This window comes from Neofelis nebulosa, chromosome 15 (assembly GCF_028018385.1).
Source record: "Neofelis nebulosa isolate mNeoNeb1 chromosome 15, mNeoNeb1.pri, whole genome shotgun sequence".
Lineage (NCBI taxonomy): Eukaryota > Metazoa > Chordata > Mammalia > Carnivora > Felidae > Neofelis > Neofelis nebulosa.
Genome location: NC_080796.1, coordinates 43,132,937 through 43,152,046, shown reverse-complemented (window position 1 = coordinate 43,152,046; position 19,110 = coordinate 43,132,937). Strand labels below are relative to the sequence as shown.

The 19,110-nt window shown below is 34.4% G+C and overlaps 1 protein-coding gene across 2 annotated transcripts in view; it reads left to right on the top strand.

Moving 5' to 3' along the window:
- DENND1B (DENN domain containing 1B) overlaps positions 1–19,110 on the top strand; it is a 267,771-nt gene that overhangs the window by 152,203 nt on the left and 96,458 nt on the right. For both annotated transcript variants that reach the window (XM_058700921.1, XM_058700920.1), the window contains 2 exons: positions 8,272–8,372; positions 15,540–15,585. In XM_058700921.1, coding sequence (XP_058556904.1) covers positions 8,272–8,372; positions 15,540–15,585 — 147 coding nt within the window. The remainder of the gene's footprint in view (positions 1–8,271; positions 8,373–15,539; positions 15,586–19,110) is intronic.

The window sequence follows — 19,110 nt, the reverse complement described above, 5'->3', positions numbered from 1 at the left end:
TAGTGTTATGAAAAGCGTAAATAATAGTTAACGATCTGAGAAGAAAAGAAAGACCTTTATTGTGAAGGAAATATTTAACATTGGTAAAGTTTTCCAAAGATCAATTAAAACAGTATTGATTTATTCATTTGTACATTGATGCATATTTTTATTTGCCAGGTATTACATATTGGAAATTTTAAAGTTATTAATTAGAATCATAAATGTAAATAAATACAAATTAAAAAATAATCCTATGGTGTCAAGTGAACCAAGGCCAGCCAACGTGATAAGAACTCTAATATGCGAAATGTAAAAGGGAGAGTAGTATATTAAAGAGTGGACTTCAGTATGACACTGGTTCTTGAAAGGAATTTATGTCTTCTTGTGTAGGAAATATTTACTTGTTAGTGTGTGTGTGTGTGTGTGTGTGTGTGTGTGTGTAGAGAGAGAGAGAGAAAGAGAGAGAGAGAGAGAGAGAGAGAAATGTCACACTATATAATGTAGTTGGAGAGATAAACAGTAGCCAGATTGTGAAGAAACATGTTTGCTAAATTAAGGGGCTTATATTTTATCCCACAGATTGTAGGGAGGCAGATGAGGTATATAGTATGATCGGTTTTATTTGGGGGAAGAGGACACTGGTGGCATTATAGAAGAAAAAAAAATGGGGTAGAGAAATTCCTACTAACAGGAGTCTAGTTTTAAAAAAGCAAGGAATGACTAGCTCCTGAACTAGAACAGTGACCATAGAGGAAGATGAAATTGAGTTCATCTCATGAGTTTTAGGAACACTGTTAAGAAGGGGCTCCTGAGTGGCTCAGGTCATGATCTCGCAGTTCATGGGTTCAAGCCCCATGTCGGGCTCTGTGCTGACAGCTCAGAGCCTGGAGCCTGCTTCAGATTCTGTGTCTCCTCTCTTCCTACCCCTCCCCTGCTCGCACTCTTATCTCTCTCCCTCTCAAAAATAAGTAAACATTAAAAACTTTTAAAAAAAGAAACACTTTTAAGGAAACGTTTGTTACATATAGAGGCCTGTTTGAAAGTAGGTAAGGAAGAGGAAGTATAGAATGACCCACAAAGGACAAATCTCTTTACCAGGTATTTATTTATTTACTTGCTATATAATGGCCGTGGGCTTAATGTCATTTAGTTACCAGTACATTGTAACTTAATAAGTGTGTGTGTGCCTATAAATATTCACATGCCTGTAGATGTTTATACATTAGTTCATATATAGATACATATATTTGCATATATTTGATTTGCATGCTAAATATACGTATATGTATGTTAAGTATATATGGGAATATTATATACATTTTTAATGTTAGAATATACAATATATGTATAATTATTCATCCTCATTTAATTGTATATGATTTACAAGTTAAGAGTTATTAATCTGACTTACAAAGATTTAGAACTTCGTGATTGCTTTGCAATGGCAATTTTCTCTTTAATAATTGTTGATGGCTTGCAACCAGTTTTATTTTGTTCCTGGTAACATATCTTGAATTATGATTTTCAAAGATGCCTAATAGTTAAAAAAATAGCATCAACCAGTTGGATTTATTTATTGGTTATTTAAAACATTATCCCCAGATACGGTTGCCATGCAGTTATATTAGTGACATCTTCTAAATTAGAGATTTGTGCATTAGCCCTGACTACTTAAACAAAAAATTAGATTACTTTATATAAGCCATTTAACTTTTATCCTGAAGTTTCTTGTCTAAAAGCTGAGAGAATTGAACAAGAACAATCTCTAAGGTTCTTTCTAACTGTTAAATGCAGTGATTCTTTAATTGTACTGTTTATTTCCTAAATAATTGCCTAAATTATGTAGTTTTATATAATTCACATGAACATCTTAACCCATAGTCCTTTAGAATCCAGTGTCTACAAGTTTTTGAGAAGAGAAGATAGATAGACTTGAGCCATGTTGTGGTATTAGACTTAAATTTTGGTGGGAAGGTAGATGGGCCTTCTCCAGGAAAAGCAAAACTGGTGTTGAATTGACTCTGAGAGTGAGAAGTAGAAAGCAGGGAATTTGGGAATAGGAAAAGATCATGTAGGGAAGGAAATTTGTTTGAAGCCACTGACATTAATGTTTATGTGACAGTTACAGAGAATGAGAGTTGAGGAGAGGTTAGTATGACAGTAATGGTGATTTACACAGGGTAACTACAAGGCAGACTCCTTAAAGGCAGGAATTTTTTTTGTCTCTTTTGTTCATTACTATATAACCCCAGTGCCAAAAATAATGCCTGGCACATGTTTGGTGTCCCACTTAGTAGTTGTGTGATCTTGAGCAATTGGTTTAACTTTGCTTCAGTTTCCCTATCTGTAAAATCATTAAAAGAATGCATACATAAAAGAACCAAGGAAGCAAGAAGAATTTAGAATTGTTTGGCTAGGAAAAGCTAATAAACCAGTGATCATTGATGAGATGATTAGAACTTTCCAAAGGACTTGGGTGTGATGGAAAGAAGTTAGTCTAGATTGATTTTCTTAGTAATTAAGTAGCAGAATTTGCCATCCTATTAGGATGAAGAAAGAGAATGAAATATAAAATAATATTTTAGTATAAAAAAGCGTGAAAAGTGTATAAATGCTCTTTTTTATTATAAAAATTGCTATTTTTCCAAATGTTTTCTTAAAACTATCACTTGATCTGAATTTTAGAATTTTGCTTAAGTAAGAATATTTTATAGTTGGGATAACTTCATAGTTTTCAGATACCTGCTGCTACTCTTTTTGGTCTAAACTCTTAAATGGGAATGTAAATTAAACGTGTTTAAACAGATGGTTTCTTTATGCTTTCCACTGTTTTGTTTTTTTTCATTCCGTGAGGAATTTATCACGTTCCCATCTGCAGCAATTTATTCTGTATACCTATAGTTATTTATAGTGCATAAATTTCTGAATTAAATATTGATTCAGTTAAAAATCAAATGAAGTCTCTAATCTATATTTCTTGATTTTTGTGCATAAATACATTCTTAGGGGATATAAATCTGCCCCTCAATAATTCATATAGAACTTCAGCTGAAGCGAATAGGACTTATCCATAAGGATGAGGCACAATCTAAGAGATGTGTGAGTGGTGTTGTGTCCATATGAGATCTTTATTTACAAAGTGTGTTGAATTAAAATTATGCTGTTTTCATTGTGGTCACACACTAGATGACTTGTTTACCTGTGGTCTCCTTGCAAATCTGATAATGTGGCTTTCTCCTTAAAATATGTGTCTATTTAATTGCTTCACACATGGCTTAGTTTCAAAAGGGAAAGAACTTTAGTTTGGCTGCCAACTAAATGTTCTTGCAGATGCAAAATGAGATGATAACTGGTAGAATTTTTATCAATTGTCTTTTTAACATCTGAGAGAATCTGTTGCATTGGTTTCCTGCTGAAGTTGCCCACTGTGATGCCTGAGGAAAGTTTTGTAAATTGGGTCTCTGTCACAGACCCCAAGTTTTTCTTATAAAGGTTAGCTGTTCTTGATTGTTTAGTGCAGAGACTCATTCTCCACTGCGTAATTAAGATAGAATATTTTCAACCGGTAGATGTTATTCAAAGCCCCATAGTGTTGGGAATCCTAAATGCTTGTATGTCAAAAGGTAGTTTAAAATAATGGCTGTTGCCCTCAGGAGCCTACTTGGGTTGGTATCGTGGCTTTTATACATTCTAGGTATGTGATCTTGGGCAGTTGGCATAACTTTGCTGCAGTGTCCTGACCAGTAAAATGGGGATAATGAAGACAGAACCCATTTCATAAGGTTGTTTTGAGGATTAAATCTGAGTACGTCAAGTACTCAGAACAGTGCGTGGCACATGGTAAGCATTATGTTAACACCTGCTATTATTATTGTCAATGACAGTATCTACATTAGACCTGGTAGCCTGGGGCTGCAAGTTCCAAGTGCCTTTATTCTCTAAGTTCACTGTTATCCACTTTTATTGTCAAGTTTCTCCCCTTGATTGTATAGGCCTTATCAGTTCTTTTCTGTTCATATGGTTTCCATGTATGCTTATTTTATAATTGTAGTGTATGGGAGATACATGTTCCTAATGATTTTATTGTGTATTAGTCAGTACTGTGGGACAGTATCCAGTCAATATATTGAGTATGCTTTGTGAAATGATATGTGCATTTAAATATTCCTATGCCACTTAACAAAGATTATAAGGATTTTTAAAATTTTTTTTAATGTTTTTATTTATTTTTGAGACAGGGAGAGACAGAGCATGAGCAGGGGAGGGGCAGAGAGAGAGGGAGACACAGAATCCAAAGCAGGCTCCAGGCTCTGAGCTGTCAGCACAGAGCCCGATGTGGAGCTCGAACTCACAGACCGTGAGATCATGACCTGAGCGAAGTTGGACGCTTAACCGACTGAGCCACCCGGGCACCCCAAGAATTTTTTTTCTTAAATCTTTATTTGGCAAATTTGTTTTTCTTTGAAAGTTATAGCCTAATATATATTATTCCTTATCTATTATTTCTTTAGTTTCTAGAGCATAATGGCTGGGATATGTTCTAACTCAAACAACTGAAACTTCTTTTCCCACCCTCTTTGCTTTCATGAAGAACAACTGGGGTATTAAAGAAACAGCTGACAGAATATTAGAAAAGCAGTGTCAAGTTCTAGTTCTATCACGAACCAGATGTAGATAGGGTCTTAGGTAATTCTAGTCCAAGGAACTATGATTGTCATTTTCCTGTGTGCTTAAAGAATCAGTATATTTATGATAATTAATAACTTAACAAGTAAAAAGATTCTTTTTAGTTGGCTTATAAATTGATCTCATTTCTTTATAGTACTTTATTCTGCAAACCAGATTTCTGAAATACATAGTTTATTTTCCTTAATTTGCATGGGTGTCAGAATTTTCTAGGTAAATAACTGGTTGTGACAGTTCACTCTCTCTTCAGAGGTATGGTCCCAGAAGGCCATCCAGTTCTGACCCTGCTTGCCTCTCTGACCTCGCCTCCTGCCGTTCTCCCACTTAGTTCAATCTAATCATGTGGACCTCCCTACTCCTCTGCAAAGATGCCTAGTCTGTTCCCACCTCAGGACTTTTGAATGCATTGTTTCATCTGCCTGGAATGTGCTTCTCCCCTGAGCTGTAACAGTTGGCTCCCTTGTATCAGTCAGGTCTCAGTTCAGATGTCACCACATGAGAGTATGTCCCTAACCCTCCTGTCTAAAACAGCCCCTCTGCCACTCTCAACCCTCTTACCCTTGCTGTAGGTTTCCTCATAGAACTTACCTCTGACATAATATATACTTCGTTTTATTGTTTGCTTTCCCTACTAATATGTTAAGTTCCATATTCAGTACTGTTCAGTACTGTGTCCCTACGGCCTGATAGAGATTTATGATAGCACATAGCAGGCACTCAAAAAGTTTTTTGAATTAAGCAAGTAACTTATTATGGTATTTCCAATTGCTCAGTTACTTCATGTACTTCAAAGGTTGTAGAGATGATCTTTGGATGTATTTTGAAGGTGGGTCTGATGTATAGTCTGGTTGTATTAACCACCTATATGGAAAAAAATTGTTAATTATTACAAAGAATATGTCATGTTAGAATTGATCTGATCTAAGAATAAATACATCTCTCAGAGATAATGTTTACAGATCACCTAGCATATACTTCTTATTTTAAAGATTAGGAAACAGCTCTGCTTATAATTGCAGATATGCCAGATGTTACACAAACTTCTTAGTGGCAGAACCCTAATTTTGTCTATGATATACTTCATTCTTATTGTTTTGTACAGCTTACATATATATATATAATCTGTGTTTCATTTCCTAGTAAATTTATTTCTTCTTCGTTGTGTTTTTTCACCTACTACTTTATTATCTCTTCCACAAAGTATGTGTTGCAATAGTGTTTTCTCACATAGCTATTACATGCTGCTAGGGGAGTATGGGGGGTCTTTGGCATGCCTCTGCCTCCTTTGGAAATCTCCACTTGGATATCTCACAGTTAACAGAATCAATATTTGCAAAAACAAATGCCTTATAGTTCCACCTGAACCTAACACTTTTGTTGTATTACTTGAAATAATTCATCCTAGTTGCTTAGGATAGAAACCGTGGTTATGGAGAGGTAGTATTTTTACCTCTCCCTGTCACCTATCCCCTATATCCAAAAAGTTGCCAAACCCTGTAGAACTTCCTTCTTTCCTGGAGGACCTTGGTTAGCAGAGATGACCCTTTGCCACATGCTGGCCATTGCAGGTGTTTGGCAACTCTGTTGTCACATAAAGGAATCACCCTCTATGAGGCCAAATTCATCAGATGATATTGTTGTGCATTACTAATGAATAGTTCATAACTTCATTTAAGATGAGCATTAAGGACATAGGGAAAGTGTCTGGATAGCATTGAATAGAGTGCTTTGGACTCTGGGTGTACTCAGTAAAATAAGTTACCCTTAGTCCTCATTTTGAGAATGTACTTTTCTTCTTATTACACTGTTATTTTCTTAACAATAAAAAAGGAACGTTTTTCCTTTTAACTTTTAAATGAGCTGTTTTAAAAGTCATCTGTGTACAAATGGAGAAATTGAGTAAAGTAGCTGCCTTTCAAAGCTGTGTAAGTGCTTTTGGCCCATTGGGTTACACTGAAGGGATGGAAAGAGTTGGTACAGCCTTAAAGATGCCTAATTTACAAGGAGGGAGTACCTGAGAGAATTTGACTAAGTTACATCAACCCCATTTCATCTCCCTCTATGAGGGTTCAAATAAGACAAACCCATGATCTGTCATTGTTAAGTGAAAGTATTTGAATGCCTCCTAGTGGCATATTCTGTGCTCTAATTAAGGAATTTTTAAAAATAATAGGTATTGAAGGAATACTGTAGATAAAGTATTAAAACTTGTAGGTGCAAAGTACTAATACAATCCTTTAATGATAGCATAGTAAATAAAAACAAAAAAATCGTTTGCCATATAAAATTAATTAAACATCTAACTGGAAAAATACATATGATGAAGAGGGATATATTTTAGTCAAAATTTTTATGTTTTTGGTTCAGATTAGATTTCTTTAATTTTTTTTTAAGTGGGACAATTTTGCACTTAAATATAGACACATGTCTCTATTAAGATTGAATTGTTTTAATACATTTATCCTTCTAAATTAATTTGATTACTGCATATAAATTTTAATTTATTTGTATAATAAAACAGGAATAATGGTTAGAGAAAGTCTTTGGTTCATTTTCAGACGGTAGTATTTTTAAATTCCGATTTTCAAGTTGAACCAAATGATTTAATTAGTAAGCTTGAAATGCTGACTTGAGCAAAACTTTAAAATGAAGAATGCTGACTTAATTATTGCTTTAAACATTAAAAAAGGATCAGCACTTACAGAAATGTAATTTAAAATGGAAAACAAAAAGTCCCATGGAAAGAATTCTGATGAGGGTCAGTAGGAGGGAGGGAAGATAAAGTGATATCCTTTTGTTAGGAATTTAAAAATATTTAATTAACTGCTTGCCCAAACAAAACAATTAGAATGGCAATTACCTTTAAAATAGCATCGATGTATTTGCAGCTGTTGTGATATAAGGCTAGGAAACAAAATGTTAATCTGAAATGAACAGTTTAAATATGGAATTATGATATACTTGGCTTCCTGTAGCACAGCTGTCAAGCTCGGGCAGCTCACTGGTCAATAGTGACATTCTGTGTGTCAGTGAACAGCGTCTCTTGATACCATAACCCGCAGTTCACACATTACTGAAGCTCCAACTGTCGAGCATTCAGGTCCCCTGGTATTAGCGCAGCTTCCAGACTCTCCTGACTGGCTCATGTTTCATTCTTTGGCAATTTGCCCTAATGATATCCCTCAGGAGCTTTCAGCCTCCCTTCCTTTCCATATTTAATCGTGGTATATTAATCCGAGCGAGGCGTGAAGAGTGCTGCACACGTTGTAATTTCCTACAATTTCTCCTAAGCTGCTCACCCAGTTTTTCAGTCTTACTTTTATTTATGTCCTAAGCTTTGACCCCAAATGCTATCTTTTCAGGTAGTTATCACTGTCTCCGTAAGATGCCCAGGAAGCTGCTTTTGCTGAAAGTATTCTTCAGAGGGGCTTTGGCAACATCAGATTGGTTTTTGTTCTGGCAGATTTGGTACAGACAATGTGATTTAGGTCACTAAATAAATTGTTTTATGTTTGTCATTCATCTTGGATGACTTGAGCATGTCTTTTTGTTTGGAGGATCGGCGTCTACTTACCGTTGTTATTATCCTTTTGCAAATTTTAGTTAACTGCCTGTCTCCATGGATCAGTTGCCCTGCTATACCCAATGTACTGGCAGCACATATACATCCCAGTGCTTCCGCCGCACCTGCTGGACTACTGCTGGTAAGATGACTTTTGCCAGACTCATTTAAATCCAGGCTGTATGATTAGAAAAAAATCCGTTTATTTGTAGATTAGTGAAGGTTGGCGTATGTATAGACAAACGAAATCCCTGAAACTTGGGCTCGAGATTAGTAACCAATATTAAAAGCTGCTTTTATGAGGGCAGAGTAGTTCTGTTCAAAGCTGGCCAAAAAAAAAAAAATGTGTGTTTGGCAAACATAAAGTTCTTTAGATTTTGTGAGTTACTTCCGCAGTCGTGTAGATAATTGACTGCATAAAAAGAAGCGAATACAGCCTTAGTTGTGGTTAAGAAAACCTTACAGAAGTTATAGTATCAGTCCAAGAACTCCATATCCCAGGTGTCAGAATTTGTCTGCAGAGCCTGTCAGAAACCACATTGCCTCTGTCGGGGCACACTTTCATTACCTTTACCTTAGGACACACTTTGCTTCACCCCTCTTCCCTCAGTAGCACACTGAATACCAAATACCAGCAAAGGGGTTGCCTCTAATTCAGGGATTCCCTGAGTTTCTGGTTTAAATCAAAGTCTCGGCCCTAAGCCACCATGGAAAAAAGCAATGTTGAAAAGTGTTGGGACTAATTTTGAAATGCTTCCTGGCATTAGAAATAACTCCCGATGATCTCACCCAATGTGAATTCAACAACACCCCTGGAACTCTTCTGTTCTCTTCCTCTGGAAGAGTGTGTATATTCTCAGGCTGGACAAGGGTTAGACTCTGAAACAGCAGCCTTGGGATCTTCTTCTGGACCGTAGGATAAAATGTTCTCTTCGTGCATAATCATCTTCTGCAGGCATAGCTTACTTCTAAAGAATTCAGTTTTGTTTCCTCTAAACCATGCATGTGCACATACACACATAGAGAGAAGGAAATAATTTTGACTATAATAAATTTGTTTATATTATTAAAAAGAAAGCTCTTTCAGAAGCAAAGTAATTTAACTTTTTTGTTTCATGGAAAGCAGTTCACCTAAAGTATTTAAGGATTAGAGAGAGACATTTAAATTCATACCTAGAGGTTTTCTGTTCAATTTTTATGACTAGCTCTCTTCAGATCAAGTGATTGTAATGATACCACATATATTTGGCCCCATATTGGCGATACTAACATATTGTGTGTTTCCATAGCATGGTAATAGTATTGATAATGCTTTGAAGTAAGTTCCCAATGATCTACCACGCCATTCAGTCCTTTGAGTACTGGAAAGGAGAAAGTTTGGCGGGAGACTGTAGCTTAATTATATTGTGGAGTGTCACACACACAAGTCTGAGAGTTAAACTAGATCTATAAATAGGTTTTTAGGTATTCATTTTAGAGTGTTTTTCTGTGATCAACATAACTAGTATATATTAGCAGCCTTGAAGGCAGAAATGGCACTTGATTCACATTGACAATGCCATAGGTCTTGGCACATGGTGTTCAGTAATTGAAATTTATTCGTTTCATATAATTTTTACAAAAGTATTGGGAAACATATTGATTTTTATTTATTATTATTGTTATTGTTATTATTATTTTAAAGTTTATTTATCTTGAGGGAAGGTGAGAGAACACGCGTGTGTACCCATGAGCAGGGGGAAGAGCAGAGAGAGAGAGGGAGGCAGTGAATCCCAAGCAGACTCAGTGCTGTCAGCACACAGCCCACGTGGGGCTCTATCTCATGAACTGTGAGATCGTGACCTGAGCCAAAACCAAGAGTTGGACACTTAGCCAACTGAGCCACCCAAATGCCCCAATACATGATTTTTAAAAATACATGTCAAGTTAGTGGTTCAAGAACTAGCATTTCTAACGATGAAGCTTAGAATTATATTTTATCATATATAATGTTAAGCTATTTTCATTTTTCTATTAAAGTGTTCTGACCTCTGGGGTGCCTGATGGCTCAGTTGGTTGAGTGTCTGACTTTGGCTCAGGTCATGATCTCATGGTTTCTGTGTTTGTGCCCCATGTTGAGCTGTGTGCTGACAACTCAGAGCCTGGAGCCTGCTTTGGATTCTGTGTTTCCCTCTTTCTCTGCCCCTTCCCTGCTCGCACTCTGTCTCTCTCTCTCTCTCAAAAACAAAAATTTTTTAAAAATTTAAAAAAATGTTCTGACCTCTTAGGAGGTAACTTCCCTTTAAGTTCAGTTGTCTGTAATGACTATACATTTAAGACTTTCTAAAATACTGCTATTTAGAAGCTGTTCTGTGGTGTAGTTAGTTCTGTGCTATTCTTCCCAGAGATGTCTTCCCGATACTTTCTAACCCTGCATGAAGGTCTTCTGCTGCTTCCACTATGATGAAGGAAGCTTGGTCCCTGGAATTTTCTTACTAGTTTCTAACCTTGAAATAGCCTTTAGGATAAGTTCTAACAGCCTCCATGCCAGACAGTTCCCTGTTCCAGAGAGTACAGCAGTGATTGATAATCAAGGAGTTATCTGAAACTTCCTAAACGTTAAGGTCACAATGATAGGCTCAGCTTCTATCATAGAAACTGGGTGTTGTGATTTCTTTTTCTTCTCTTTTATTTTGTCTTTTCTTTTCTTTCTTTCTTTCTTTCTTTCTTTCTTTCTTTCTTTCTTTCTTTCTTTCTTTCTTTCTTTCTTTCTTTCAAATAGCTGCCTAAGACTCTAGCTCTCTTCTGTCAAAACATTTTATGGACTAAACTATTTCTTGGGGAATATGGTTTTCTTCCCCTTGCATCTTTGCAAATGATCTAGAATCATGCTGATTTGTATGCAAAAAGGGAGAAAAATATTAGAGATTATCCCTCCAATCTCATGGTTTTTGAATAAAGACTTTTTTATATTTCACTTCAAAAATAGCAACAGGAAGATTTGATGGAATAGATGTATATTTGCCACTTCTTTAAGGTGATTGGAACTTTCTGAATCCTGAGATAACCCTTTCTCCTGGAAGTCTTTTTGTTTTCCCACCTGGTATCTCTGGTGTTGACAGACTGTGGAGAGCCATAATGCCATCTTGTGACCATGCAGGTTTATAGCATGTTGGCCAACTGATGGAGCCTTGCTAACCTGTTTGTTCATTCCTTCATTTATCCATCCATTTGTACATCAAATATATAGAGAACACCTGTTTGCCTAGCAGTGCGTATAGTAAGGTAATGAGTAAAACTTCATTTCTGCCCTTGCAGTATCCACACATAGGAAAAACTTCACCCAGATGTGCATGGAGCACATACACACATGCACATGCACACACAAGAGGAACACAGAGTAATACTGTAGTACTGTAAGGCTTACATCAGAGGCATGTAAAAGAAACAGGGTTGGGGGCACCTGAGTAACTCAGTTGGTTAAGCATCCGACTCTTGATTTCAGCTCAGGTCATGGTCTCACAATTTGTGGGTTTGAGCCTCGCATTGGGCTCTGTGCTGGTAGTGCAGAGCCTACTTGGGATTTTCTCTCTCTTCCTCTCTCTCTGCTCCTCCCCCGCTTGCACACACTCTCTCTTTCTCTCAAAGTAAATAAATAAAATGAAAAAAGAAACATAGATGAGGAGACACCTAGGAAGAAATGGCCCACACTGCTTGGTGGGGTAGGGAAGGAGACTGGGAGGAAATGACACCATCTACGTTTTTTCTGTTAATCTGTCAGTATAAGGGGAAAATGGAGTTTCTATTGAACAGGTATAAGATTTCACTTATACAAGATGGTTAAGTTGTAGAGATCTGCTGCACAACATTGTGCTTAGAGTTAACAATGCTGTATTACAGAATTAAAAATTTCTTAAGGGTGCAGATCTCATGGTACGTATTCTTACTATGTGAGATAGAGACAGAACTTTAATGTGGCAAGTTCATGATGTTGCCACACACTCTTAACCGTTCTGAGTCCTTAAACACCTAGGAGGTAGTATGACCCTAGTATCAGTAAAATTATAATCATTCATTATTTTTTCAAGAGTGGCTGAGTCACCTTTTTATTTTGGGAACCTATCTGACTCTTCTTTCCATGAAAGAGAATTGTTTCTTAAAAAATAAATGGAAAATCATGGTGTTTGGACTACCTAAGTCAATAGGCGGCTATTACAGTCTACCCATGGGTGGTCTCTGTAAGAAAACCAAAAAAGAAACAAAAAACTGTTAGAGGGTGATTACTTTTGACTAAAGATTAATTGCTACCCAACAGAAGAAGCATTCCTAATAGAGCCTTCTGTATGCTATCTTTGCAAAATGACTTCGTTGACAGAAAGATGTAGGACAGTTTTGCATGTGGATGATAAAACATCAGTGTCGCCAAGGATCTCTTCCTGAGTTATTAACACCCAAATCTAATTAGGAGATTTCAGCTAAGGGTTGCAGAATTACTTTTCATGAGATTTGGCTGATTAAATCTTAGGATGCACACAATCCAGTTTTCGTGAGAAAGAAACTATTCAGTAGAATGTGTATGTTATAAAACATAAAATCTGTCTATAAAATATGTTCTATAAAATCTATATGCAAAACATCATAATCATTTTAATAAATTATGCTCTAGATTAATAATTTTTACAGTTTTGACATCTCTATGTTTTTGATTTTGTTAGGTATTAGTGAGATAAAAACACCTAGAGGTACCCAGTAATCTCATAGAAAAAGCTAGAAGTTACTTTATTACTAAGTTCTACATAGGAACCCTTTATTGAATTTTTATTCCAGCTTAATAATTGCTAAACATTTATTTTTTATATTTTAAGAAATAACTAACTTTCAAGAAATTTAAAAAATGTTACCTTAGATGTATTTCATAGGACTTCAATAGGTTAGCTGCTAAACAAGATAAAAATCTTGTTTATTTATTTATTTATTTTTGAGACAGAGAGAGGCAGAGCATGAACAGGGGAGGGGCAGAGAGAGAGGGAGACACAGAATCTGAAACAGGCTCCAGGCTCTGAGCTGTCAGCACAGTGGGCTCTGATTTTTTGAAATCTGTTCCACTCAAGTGTTCCCCTAACAACTAAAATGGAAATAATAATTGTTAATTTTAGGAGGCTTACATATTTTTTGATTAACACTCATTATATTATTATTATTTTTCCTCCCAAGAGAGAGCATGTGCTCATGTGTGTGCATAAGAGGGAGGGGCAGAGGGAGTGGAAGAGAGAGAATCCCAAGCAGGCTCCAAGCCCAACATGGAGCCCGACTCGTCCTTGGTCTCAGGACCGTGAGATCATGACTTGAGCTGAAATCAAGAGTCAGATGCTTAACTGACTGAGCCACCCAGGTGCCCCAACACTCATTATATTAAAATGTACTTAGAAATTTGAGATACCACAGACTTACTATGTTGTAAATTTTGTGGGTAGGATAACCTAACCTGGGGTAAATTGGAAGTTTGCACAGTAACTTGAATAATTTTCTACTATTTTGGATGTGGGGACAGCTTGACATATTTAAGATCTTGGGATTTGCCTATCCTGTTTTGTGAAAATGTTCTGAACCCAGTGTGGGAGCCCAGAACAGTTAGTGACATATATTTTATGTCTTCTGTGGAGTCCCAGAAGGGATTCCAGAGATGAGAACTTGAGCTAGGGAAGTAATCAGCCTTCCTTTATTTAAGCAAAAGTGGAACAGTCCACATTTTTCCTCCTGTTTCCTTTTGAAGGCAGAAAATCTGTTAGGTCTTAAGGATATCAAGGCCTGTAAATAGTTCTTAACTTTCAGTCAAATGATCCAAAATATCAGATCAATTCCAGATGGTCTGTTATATTTAATATGTATATATGTGTGTGTGTATATATATATATATATATATATATATATATATATATATGAAGGAACAAAGCTACAAAAGAAAATTAGAATCTAGTACAATAAGAAGTAATGAACAGGATAATGAGGAGTCAAATAAAAACTTTAACCATCCTTATTTTTTTGTGAGTTCTGGATATATGTTAGTGGTTAGCCAGCTTCAAATAAATCTGGAGCTGTTTGAGGTTCGTTTGAAAAACTGGGTCTGTCGAGGTGCCTGTTAGCTTTATCTATTACTGGTCTTCAGTAGCAAAGTGGATACACAGGAGTTTGGACTGATAGTGAAAGTGATGTTTGGAAAATTATGAAAATTCTTTTAAAAAGGCTGTTTTCATTAACATAGAAAATGTTTGCCTTAAATATAACACAAAGATGTCTATAAAAAGCAATGTCAAAGATTGTTTTAGCTATTTATTTGCATATCTTCTATCACCTTTGTAGACATCTGTCCATTCTCACGTTTTCTTGTTAAATAATATTTTGATTTTGAAATGTCAGGTTGGATAATTCCCTTCGTGTATTTCATGAGAAATGTTTTTGAAGTTACTAAGTAAGCCCGATTTTATGTCACAAAGATTATTTAATGTCTGTATGCTCTGCTGGAGTATAAGATCTGCAAAGGAATCTATTCTATTTATATCACTTATTATTGTACCTAGACCCTAGCCCAGGTCCTGCTGCCTGGTATGCTCCAGATTTTATCTGTAGAATTAATTAATTCAGTATCATGCTTAAACATATTTGAATATTTTTTAATTCATTAAAATTACTTTCTTAATAAAAGCAAAAGTGAGATAAATAGGAATGTACAACATTTAAATGAAAGACAAGGTACATGAGCAGAAAGATAGTATGGAAAGAGAATGATAACAGTACAGGAAGAACTTCTAGTTTCCAAACAGTGCTTGGCACATAGTAGGTCTTAATAAATATTTGGTAACTGATTCAAAAAATTTTGGTGGTGTAGTAGGTATGAAGCAATGATGATTTTTTAAGAGAATCGTAGAAATAAGAATCTAATTGAATATAAAAGGTATACAAAAGAAATGTGAAAAAATTTGCTAATTATTTAGGATATGTTTTATATGAAATATATGGAAGATTTAACTCAGGACTATGACTTAGGCTCTAATATTCTTCCTAACTAAAAAAGCTTTTTTAGGTGTTACTACTCTTTATTTAATTGTAAATGCTTTTGTGAGTTTTATGGCAAGCAACCTTAATTTGAATATATTAATGACCTCTCAGATTAAATTTGACTTTTATATATTGAATAATTTTAATTATCTGTAGTGGGCTCTATTAGAACTGCACATTTAATTAATTTAATTTTTTAAACCTTCTGAATTACTTATATTGTTTCTGTGTTAATGAACTTCATGAATATATACATTATATATTTCCAATTTAGTGCTCCGATGCCATACCTGATTGGAATACACTCCAGCCTCATAGAGGTAAGTGTCTTTCAGACATGAGATACATGTGTGATAAATTAATGAATAAAATAATAGTTCAAACAGTTGTATTTTGAAAGAGAATCAATTGAATAGTACAAAGTAATGATAAGTTTCATATTTAGGGTATACTTACATGATCATTTTCAGAAATACTGTATTGGAATAATTTCATTTTAGTTAGTATACTGAATGACCATTTTCAATGGCATGAAACCCATGAAAATATGGTAAATTTGCTCAAGATCATATGGTAAATTTTAAGTACTAAAAACTTAGTCTTTGATGAACCACTTTCTATATGGCACTTGGGATCTTTTATATGTTTCTTTTTCACACCTTATTTTGAAGGTCAAAATTTATGTAGTTATGATTCATAAAGGGAAAATGTTTTTATTTTTCAAACTCCATTTTGATGCATTTTGTCAGTGTGCTTTTTCAAAATGTGGTTGGAATACACTAATCATGAAGTTTTAAATTAAAATATAGACTTAAAATATTTTTTAGTTTTCAGTCCTGTTGGGGATTTAGAATGCAGTAAGTTTTTTGCAATGTTATCACTTCATTCCAAAATGACTTTTGTGACTTATCATCACTACAGTGAAAAATGTTGAACTTTAAAGACCTTGAACTTGGAATCAGTGAGATTTCAAGAGAAGACTTCTTAGAAAATTAGAAAAAAATAAACAAAAGATTTGGATCTGAACAAAAGACTTGGGTCAATTGCATGGCATTATTATGCTGATTTTCAGTTTATATATATATATATATATATATATATACACACAAAATTTATATGTATATATATATATATATATATACACACACACACACACACACACACACATATGTATATATATATGTGTGTGTGTGTGTGTGTGTGTGTGTATATATATATATATGTATTGTGTGTGTGTGTTTGTGCATATTGTACTTTAAGCCAGTTTCTAATCAACAATCTAAATAAGTTAGATTTGGTTTTCTTATTAGTTGTTGTCACTGTATACACCATCAATCCTCACTCTGCTGATCAAGGAAGATCCTGCCGATTATATTATTATTATATAGGAGTGGTGAGGATCATGTCTGGAGAAATCATGTTCGGATAGTAGTCATGAATTATAGAATTCTGCATGTACTCTCGTTCTGGTCGCTTTCTCCTTTTGCAAAATGCAAGGGTAACATTTTTATTTGTTTAATCATTAATAATATTGGATATATTTTAATGAACTTCTTTAGTAGACTTGTTTTAAGTTTGAAGTCTAAGTTGAATAACATGAGCCTTTATGTTTGTTAATTTTTAGACAACTTGTTTTACATGCCAAGGTACTTTCAGTGAAAGGTCACATTGTGTATGAATAAGTATTTAATCTGTTATCTGATTGTAGAATATATAACTGGTATTTTCTTCATCAGTATTTTGACTGTACAAAATCTAACCGCAGTTGGTTGGTATGGTTTCAAAGTCATCATATCTGATTTTGATATTAATGCACATGTCTCTTCTTATTTAATGTATCTAATAGAATACATAATTTTTATAGTATGTTTACTTGTACAGATGAAAACTATTTAAAGTTGTTTATTGTACCTGGTGATGTTCTGTATTTTTTTACATAATGGTTCTATACCAACTTTTAAAACTAATGATTCAGCTTTTCCAAAATATTATATAAATGGGTACATGTTTTAAAAATTCAGTCATATTTAATTGCATATTTATTAGACACGTATAGAGAAAATCATTATTTTTTTAAAGGAGCAAATTTAAGAATTTTTTACTTCTTACAGTATTGTCTTGGAGAAACAGTCCATTCTAATTTTAAATTGAGTCAGCACTAAATGAGAAGGTTTACAGCCATGATTAGATTGGTTAACATCTCTGTATCTTTTATACTCTGGACTTACTGAACTGTCTTTTTAGTCAATTGTATTTAGTTTATTGGGTTTAATAGTCAATGAGAAGGGGTAATAGGAACTTCAAGAATGTCTTTAAACCAGTTGGGTACCATTTAGTAACTTTCTCCTTAATCTATTACAAGATACACATCCTGCCATTCCATTCTTATTATGTCATTATCAGGCAGATATTTTTAAGCAAAATTTGATCTTTCTTATTTTATATTAATGGCATTATAGTTCAAATGTGGATATATCTATTTACAAATTTTATGTGAGACTGAACTAAGTAATTTTTTACATTTTGTTTGGTTGCAATTACAATGAATTTTTTTTTTTTTTAGGAAGAATCAACATATTCCCTATTCTCTCTCTTTGTCAAGACAGTTTTGACATACGTTTTAGAAAGACTTCTAAACATAATTGTTCAAGGATGTGAAACTAACATCCTTTAAATCTTTCTTTTAATTATTTTTATGTAGTCATGACTGTAAGATGGCTGGAAATCTCTTTTTTAAAATGTAAATTTGCTTCCAAAATAAAGGATAAGGACATTTTGTTCTCCCTGAAAATTAGACTTTAGGGTTGAACTCAAAGGTCTGTAAATGATGGAGGAGCAAGTCAGTAGAGGCTCCAAGTGTGAGCATTGCATTACGTGTTTTAATATACACAAAAGATTCTAAATAAAATGTTGGCTCCATTTTGCAGGAACATGTGATTGCTGACCCTGGGTCATTTCCTTGCATTATCATACATGATACGATAGTCACATTTGTAGTCACATTGCATGGAAGGCTTATATAGAGAGGATGTGAGAGAAAGACTTAACCAACCTTAGTACCTTACTCTTGTCCTTAATAACACTTTCAGTCTCTGTCCTAATATTATTTTCTTATTTTTGAAGAAAAAGTCAAATTTTCCTTTTTCTCTTTCCCGAGCCAAGCAAGCTTACGAACATTATGAGATATAATAATCTGAGACAGAGAAAATGTTATCATTTTATATGCTGTATGAATTTTTATTCCTATTTAGAAAATAGTTAAAGCCTGACTTGGAAGGAAACAAAGATAAAAAAGTGACATTAATCCAAATAAAAAAATTTTAATTACATACTGTTTTTCCCTCTTTGCTAATGTAGAATTGTTCTCATTTTAGTGCATCTCAGTGTATTGATTTATTGAAATTAATACATTTTCCATTCTTATTGAATGGTCCCTTGGACAGAAGTTAATATTCAGCTATTATCAGACATTTTTAAACGAAGGGCAAGTTGGAAAAAAGTATACATTTCATGTTAATACTAATTTTCTTTATTCAGAATTTAGCATTAGTGTCATAGCAAAACACTTAGGTGTCACATAACCATTATTCCAGGCTATTTAGAGAAACTCATTTCATCCTTTAACAAATGCACTAGGTTTCTGGATTAACTTTATAGTTTCTGTTAAAGGAAACAACTTAGAATTGAAGGTGAAAATCAAAATTATGACATATTTTTCCACTCGAACACCATTGATATAAATGTATTGTTGCTTATAAAATAGGCTATTTTTGTAGTTATGCTGTAGTTAATTTATAAATAACTACATATTTATGTATATGAGCCTTTTTTACATTTATGTATAC